This window comes from Mytilinidion resinicola (genome assembly GCF_010093595.1).
Source record: "Mytilinidion resinicola strain CBS 304.34 unplaced genomic scaffold BDZ99scaffold_3, whole genome shotgun sequence".
Lineage (NCBI taxonomy): Eukaryota > Fungi > Ascomycota > Dothideomycetes > Mytilinidiales > Mytilinidiaceae > Mytilinidion > Mytilinidion resinicola.
The window spans coordinates 441,578-449,771 of record NW_022985439.1 but is presented as its reverse complement, the minus strand read 5'-3'; the positions used below and the strand labels follow the sequence as shown (position 1 = coordinate 449,771).

At 47.7% G+C, this 8,194-nt stretch overlaps 2 protein-coding genes across 2 annotated transcripts; both read right to left on the bottom strand.

The window, feature by feature from the left end:
• Positions 1 to 2,265: 2,265 nt before the first annotated feature.
• On the bottom strand, positions 2,266 to 3,393 carry BDZ99DRAFT_377927 (NAD(P)-binding protein; the record flags this gene model as incomplete). Its single annotated transcript, XM_033715085.1, has 1 exon — positions 2,266 to 3,393. One exon carries the CDS (start codon positions 3,391 to 3,393, stop codon positions 2,266 to 2,268), a length of 1,128 nt encoding a protein of 375 aa, XP_033581598.1.
• A 732-nt stretch (positions 3,394 to 4,125) lies between these two features.
• BDZ99DRAFT_434359 (uncharacterized protein) lies at positions 4,126 to 6,592 on the bottom strand (the record flags this gene model as incomplete). The annotated part of the gene is made up of 3 exons (XM_033717441.1): positions 6,086 to 6,592; positions 5,382 to 6,031; positions 4,126 to 5,212 (listed from the first exon to the last, which is right to left on the bottom strand). The coding sequence occupies exons 1-3, from the start codon at positions 6,410 to 6,412 to the stop codon at positions 4,126 to 4,128; spliced, it is 2,064 nt and encodes a 687-aa protein (XP_033581597.1). The 5' UTR covers positions 6,413 to 6,592.
• Between the last annotated feature and the right edge of the window lie 1,602 nt (positions 6,593 to 8,194).

Sequence of the window (8,194 nt, the reverse complement as noted above, 5' to 3'; positions counted from 1 at the left end):
GTGGAGGGCCATAGTGAGTGTATTGTAGAAGGAGAGGAAGAGGATGTAATTGATTGCGATCAAGGCCGCATTTGGAGAGAGCATTTGGAATTAGTAAGCGACTTAGGCGAGCGAATCGGAGGCCTCGGAGCACCCCTCCGGGCCAATTAGAACGTGGTGAAGCGATAGAGGGGGAAGGGGTGTGCGATTAGTAAGAAGGGGGTGTGCGATTAGTGAAAAGAGGGTGTGTAATTAGTAGCCCCCTAATAATAAGTCTAAAAAACGCATTATTAATATATATAACTATAGCCTAGAAGAAATCTATACTAAAAATATTAAAAGGCTAACTTTATAAAGCGCTTTATATTTATTATACTTTATTAAGTGCGCTTATAATACTTCTATATATATTAAAAAGGGGCTTTTAGTTATATTATTATTATAGGTGTTGTTATTATTATTATAAATATAATCTAAGGTTAAAAGTTATAGAAAAGATTTAACCTACTATAATACTACTACTACTACCTAAAAGGCTTTATAATTATATATAATTACTTTAAGTGCTTTAAAAAGCCTATTAAAACTTTTTTTAGCTTCGATTTCTAATAGCTTATTAGAATAACTATATTATATATTAGTTTTTTTATAACCTTTATATTACTATAATAGCTTTTATAAAATACTTCGCCTTATATAAAGTAGGAAGTTAGTATCTAGAAGTTAGCAACTAATAGCTTAGTAACAGCGTTAAATAAGCTTTAAAATAAAACCTTCGCGGCGGCTATAGGTTTAACTATTTTAGAAACGCCGAAGGTAATAAACAATTTAATACTATTCCCTTTTTTTCTGCCCTTTTTTTCCCTTTTTCCTCCCCTTTTTTTTTTTTTTTAACTAAGCCTCTATACTAGAATATAGTATTTATATAAACTTTTTATAAACCTATTTTAGAAGGTATTATTTATAATAGTTAGTAGCTTAAAAAAATAATAATATATTTAAACCTTTAGATATAGCTCTATTTCCTAAGCTATAGAACTTAGTAAACCCCTAAATATAATAGCTATTATTAGTACTTTTTTACTAGCTACTTTATATTCTTTTAAATTTATTCCTTTTAAACTTTTAGCACTTAATTATAAAAAGGAACCTAAATATAAGGCTAAGTTTAAGGCTAAAAATAAGTTTAAAATAATAGAGCTTAATTTCTATAATAATAACTTTTATAAATATAAAGAAAAGTAGGCTAATATTAATAACTTTCTAACTAATCTATTAAACTTTTATATATTGCGTTTTTTTAATTTAAAACTACTAGTTATAGTAAAAGCTACTAGCTCTTTAGGTTTACTATATCCGGGTATTTCTAGCTTTTTAACTAGACTAGCTAATAGGTTCTAGCTAATATATATATAAATAGTAAAGGTAAACTTAGTACTATTCCTTTTCTATAAATACTATAGAGCTAATAGCCTAGCTAGAATAAGTTTTACCTAACTATAGATATTAAGGAGATAAACTTAACTATAGATAGGTTATTTAATAGAAGTAGTTTAGGTAAGCGTGTTATTAGTATTGCGGTAATAATTTGCTAGTTAATAACAGAAATTCCTATAGTTCTGGATTATAACACAGCCGGAGCAAGCTATAACATGGACAATTTCCAACTCAGTGGCCGACCGCAACAACGTCAGGACGACGACCTGGATGCAGCTGACATGCGCGCAATCTCCGTGGGAAACGCGGCAGCTGTGTATGAAGGTGAGCAAATCTCCTGCAGACCTAAGGAACTCATCCTAACGCCCTTTGGAGACAGTTTCGTTGAGCAGGACGCACCTTACAATGATGTCGGCATGAAGGATCGGCCATTAATACACAAGCGGAAGTACAGCTCATTTGTCAATACAAATACCTCTAGAAGTGCTAGACCACACCTCGAAACTGGCCTTGGGAGACTCCCGTCCAGCAAAGCGGCTTTCGGCCCAGCCACGGTTAGAGAGCCTTGCACCTAGTCCTGTGTGCACACCAACGGCGACGCCATCGCCGCCACTGCCATACGGTCACATCTCCTCCTACTCGTACCCAACCGAAGACGGCGAGGATAATAGTGGAAGCACCCACTCGCAGACCGAGGCCCCCTCTGAGGCTACTGACTTGCGGCTAAGATATTAGGGGCAACAGAGGAAAAATCAAGGTTTGCAATCAGTGCTTGTAAATTCAGGTAAGTATTGCGCTCCCTACATACGGAGCACTTGTTCTCATGCTAGTCGGAATGCCAGGGGCCTTTTATGGTGTTATCGCCACTAACCTCGCAATCCCCGTATACTCAGCTGCGATGTCCAACGCAGTCTTCCAATCATCCAACGGGAAGGTCTTCAAATCCACAAAGTTGGGGCTTCGTGAAAAGCGACCACCTTCCAGCATCTTCACGAACAAGCGCATATCCTCCCTCTCATACATGAGTTTCCCCTTGATCGTGATGTCCTTTGCAACGATGTGAAAGCTCGGGATCGGGCCCACGTCCAAGGCTCCCATGAGACTGATGCGACCCTTCCGGCGCAGGGCCATGATGGCGCTGTTCAGGTGCGGCGACTGGCCCACTGACTGCGGCACGAGACTCAACACGGCGTCGATGAGTCCGAACGCCTGCAGAGCGGCGGTGTCCTTGTCCTCGTCTCCAGTCATCTTGACCGTCTCGATGGCGGCGCCGGGGGTGCCCTCGACGACGTGCGCTTTCAGCCTTGCCAGCTCCTGTTCGTTCCGGCCCATGGCGATGACTCTGGCGCCCATGGCGACGGCGACTTGCACACCAGCACCGCCGAACCCGCCCGTCGCCGGACACACGACCACCGTCTCCCCGGGCTCAACTCTGATGTCTCGCAGACCGCCGAAAGGCACAAGCAGATAGCTCATGTACACCAGGTCTTTGACATCATAACCCAAACCCTGGCACAACCTCGCCTCGTCGAGAGGCACGCAACTCTCCAGGGGGAACTTGGCGAACTCGGCAAACACGCCGTCGCGCCAGACGTCCTTCATCAGCCGAGCCGAGCTCGCGTTAACGCCGTCCGAGATGGCAGATAGGAACATGGCCTCCGGATCATCGCGACCACGGATGACACAGTCGACGTACACCAGCTGGTTGGGCTGCAGCGACACGGCATCACGTCCGACCGCGACCACGCGCCCGATGGCGCTGTACCCACCGACCATGGGCTTGGGGAAGGGATAGTCGCGCGTGCCATCGTAGATTTGGCGCTGGTACGAGATCACACCGGCAGCGAGGATGCGCACGATCGTGCTGCCCGTTTCAACTTGCGGTGTTGGGAGCGATTTGACATGGACGCCGCTCAAGTCCTTCTGGACCGACTCGATCACCAGACCGCGGTGCCGAGAGGGAATCTCATGAGCCATTTTCGATAGCTTGTCTGTAATTCTCGCAAATCTGCGCACAGATACGGTGGAAGGATTGTTGATGTGCTTGTGTGCCGAGTTGAAAACCAGTAGATGTGTGAACCGCTGGGCAAATTGAGAAAGACGCTGGGATCTGAACGTGAGAAAATAGGCTGTGCGTGCAGTCTCGAGAAACGTTTGAGTAAGAAAGAAAGAGACCATTTATACCCCAAAAGTCGTCTCTGCTGCTAGCTTCGGGGTATTTAGTCACGGTCTCGTCTATTCGGTGATAACTGAATAAGCCGTCATTTCCGTGGCCTGTTCGGCCATTGCTGAATTGTCCGAGTTTTACACTTATCTCACCCTCCTAAAATAATTATTGCATCAAGAAATCAGCAGCTCCACCCTTTCCTCCCCTCAAGTGTTACCTGCAGCTTCGATGGGGGCAAGGTGATCTAGGAGATCAGATCAGCTGATGAATGAGAATGTTGACGACGAAAATGAAACCTGACGGCTCCCGCAGCCAGAAGTTCCCTTATGCCGCCATGTATCTCTGAGGGGTTGACTCCGGCCTGAATCTTGATCATTTCCTTCATCTCTTCCATTTTATCACCTTGCCTTTGACAGAGCGCAATCTGAGGTCTCTCCGACAACTGGGGATTGATATGTGCTTTCTTCGGTCTTACCAGGGTTCTACAAGATAAGCTCGCGGGTCCACAGACATGTATGTACCTTACTTGAACGGAATCCCCGTCAGAGCAGCACATCCGAATCGAAATCTACCATGCCGAAGAACTCATTCAAGTCCCAACCACCAAAGTCCGAGAAGTCGAGAACCGCCAGATCCTGGGACATCATTGAGTCCCCCACGTCCTGTTGATGCGGTTCTGTCACATCACCGGACTCCTTATCACCAACTGCTAAGTTTGAAGCTCGAGCCTGCATAGCGGCATAACACACCTCCAAGCTCTCCCTTGCGGTTTGTGCCACACGCTGTCGCAATGCAGTGCCCGTTTCAGTGCACTCTGCGTGACAGAGGACAACGCTAAGCTTCATATAAGGCCGAACATTCGTCTCGCCCAGACTTATACGCGCCGCAAGCTGCCCCAGGGCTCCTCGAAGGGTACTGATCAGCATCCTCCGATAGGTGGACGGCCATTGCACCGCACGCCCGTGCTCTTCGAGATCGATGAGCAGCTCGGAGCTTACAGCCAGGGTGGCGTGCATGATGCGGTTCTTGAATATACCTCCGCCAAGCAGAACGAGGTGAGCGAAGTCGGCATTTGGTGGCGGTGAGAGCAGTGCAGTCGCAGAATCAAGGCAGACTTTTCTCGAGAAGTAAGCTGCAGGGTGGCTGATGTCGGCGTTGCTCGCCAAAGGACGGTGCAGAGTAAGCAGAAATCTGCGCAAGAGTAGATCTGCCATGTTGTATCTGAAAACTTTGAGATCTTCATCACCCCCATCCAAATTACTGTCGAAGCTGCTTTCCGGCAGCTGAGACGCGCATTCCTGGCAAGCTTTGGTAAGCTGCGAGGTTATAGATTGAATTTCGTCTTGCGAGAAATTGGAAGGGCTGGAGCCGTTGACGCGGTGGATTAGTTCCATCCGTACCCGTAGGTATCTGAGCAAATGAAGCTGTATGGATGTATCCGTTCTGGTGTCCCTTGAATGATGAGGGAGGGTTGTTGCGCTGTCGTTGATATCGTCGTCGTTGATGTTCGATGGGCTTTTGGTATCGAAATCATTGCATGACATGGCGAGCGGCACGCCCGAGTCCAACGACGCTTGGAGATTCATTTCCAGTATCGTGGCCCATAAACGTCTTCGAAGCTCTGCATGACTACTCCAACTGATTAGATTTATGGCCGGTAAAGAGAGAATGAAAGATGGCCAAGCCAAGCATCTCTGTAGCGAGAACCAACACCAGAGCATATGAATTGGCCCGGGCAAGGTAGGAGGATCAGGAGATCAACCCAGATGCAGGCTCCACCAAAGGGGACCCCACTCACAATATGGTCATATTCGCAAAATGCTCAGGATCACGATGCAATCCCATTTGCATGGCTGTGCGAACAAGTGTGCCGACTGCAATCCAGATGAGATCCCCACTGACGGACAGAACTTGACGAGCTAAGATCAAGAGACACTGCACTTGAAGTCCACTGAGACCCAACTGATCCTTTTCCATCAGACCGGACACCCAGCTCTGTGCAGCATGTACCAATTGGAGCGATGTGGAGCGGACAGTCTCAGAATCAGGGCTGTCTCGATATAGACTGGACCCAATCGCTATCACCAGCTCAATCTTCAGTCGGACCGCGCTCGATATCTCTGTCGAACCTCTCCAGTAATGCTCGTATTCGGTCCAGAACGAAGGAATATGAAGGATGCGGAACGCCGATTCGAAGCGGGATACGTAGATATGTGCCATATGATCGGCAAACTCTCGATTAGTAGGCATGCAGAGGCTTGATTCGGCCGGCCAAGACATTGACCTACCGTGACGGGATGCTTTCATATTTCGAGCAAAGAGCTTGCATCTGAGAAGGAGCCGTCGTATCTCTGACATCTGGGCCTTATATGCATCAATCTCAGCAGAGTCGTCAACGGATGCAGCGTTATCATTTATCAATTTCATGAGCACAGCAACTCTTCTCAGCTTGTTCAAAGAGTCAGCGAAGCGTCATGGCAGGAGAGGGGGTGCTTGAGATACCTCGCGCCCGCCGTGCGTCCAATGGCTCGGACCATAGAGTCGGGATTTATTCAACATAATTGACTTTCGGTCGTGTGGTGGGGGTGCCGATTCTTGCCCAACATCCTGGAGCTGTCCATATGGTGGCGAATGTCCCCCAGTCTGCTGTGACCAGGATCTTTCTTCTGCCTCTCTCTCATCATCTTCCCGCCGATGATTATTTTGGTGGATATCTTCATTCTCCGCTCGAAGCGGACGATGACCCGCTAAAGCTTCCTGTAGCTGATCCTCAAGTGCGCTAACCTTTCGTTTGAGCGCTTTTAATTGATGCTCTGTACTGGTGGACATGAGCCGAGGGTATGGACCGTGTTGTGGTGGATTCCCAATTCTCGAGCCATAAGAATTGATAATAGAAGGCGGTCCTGGACTTAACGAGTCTGGGATCGCTGGCTCAGACCTGCTGCGATCAGGGCTGGAGGCCAGTCCAGATGATTGTGGCGTTGTAGCAAAAGGGGCAGGCGCCTGCTGGATCGCTGCTCTGTTGACATTGTAGAAACATTGGACTTTGGAAGTCACACAATGAGCACAGGGCTGCTTGAGGTCGCACCTGACCTTTCGTCCTACAATAATGATAAGATAGGAGTCAGATATTGGAGAGTTCTTTTCCGTGCAAGGAAAGTGACCTACGACGGCATTCTTGGCACGAGCGCGCGGGACGCCTGCGTTTGGGTGGCCGAGGTTGCTCATTGGATTCTGTACCCAATGAGTTCATGGCTGACTCCGGAAACAGGAAGAAGAATCATCTATCCATCCTCCCCACACAAGAGAAGAGGTAAATGGAGCAACTGGGGGGACAGGAGCAGGGCAACGAGAAACCTACGTCATCGCTAGCCTGAAGTTTAGAATATTGCGCTAGCCCTGTAAGCCTAAAATTTATTCGTTTTATTTCTTATTCTTCTGCGCTTTTGCCGTTTCTTCTTCTGAACAACATTCACGTCTTCAAATTTTAGACATTAAGCTTTCTAGCATAGCGCTACGAATGAACACTTCATTACGCTCCCAGTGAAGTGCAGAAACAAATCATTACGCATCCCAAGGTAAGGAAGAGACATGCGCGGACGACGGAGTACTCGGAGGATAAGTCCTTGTCTCCGCTCCAGCAAATCAGAGCTCGAAGTCAGCGAGCTCCGCTTTCAGGTTAGACTCGGTATTAAGAAAGAGTCGGCTCGGCTTTTGCGCAATTTCGGCTCCAGTCCCAAAAAGTGCACTGCCGCAGATTCTCGGCATGGATTGTACCAACATGAAATCCCGCACATCAAAAACGCATGTCCATGAATTACATCTTCTGTAAAGGTTCTAGTCAGGCCCCAATAGGCTTACAACCCTCTGAATATTCGTACCATCGCACCTACCGAATCAACGCGCAGTGTAGAAGATCGCACTGCTGAAGTTATACGAAGGCCGATAACTGTATAGGACGAGGTAAGAATTAAAAAGGGCTAATACATTAAGGGGGCGGGTAATTTGACACCCCCTTTCGAGTAGCCGCACACCCCTTTTCGAGTAACCACACACCCCCCCTCTCTTGGCGCTTCACCGCCTTCCTATTGGCTCGGATTACGGCTCCGGAGCCTCCGATTTGCTCGCTTAACTTGCTTATTAATTCCAAATGCTCTCTCCAAATGCGGCCTTGGTTACAATCAATTACATCCTCTTCCTCTCCCTCTACAACACACTCACTATGGCCCTCCAGCCGCCACGGCTGGCGTACTACGCTATAACAGAGAAAGCGCATATTGCTTTACAAGCGCACGCATCAGCGCAGGGCTACGGCCTAGCAAAATACCGTAGTAAACCAGACAGAGTGGACATACGAGCATACCTCCAGGACGCATGCCGACAGCTCCGCCGCCAGCACCGCCTATTTCTGTAGTCCCTCGTCCAGCTCCTGTCGCTCGGAATGCCTATCAGTCGACAGCTACACCGGCTGATCTTTCTTGTATTGATCCAGCCCTTCTTAGGCCTACAGCTGCATCTACGGCAGCACCTATGGCAGTACCTACGGCAGCACCTATAGCAACGCATACAGCAGCGCATACAGCAGCGCATACAGCAGCGCATACAGCAGCG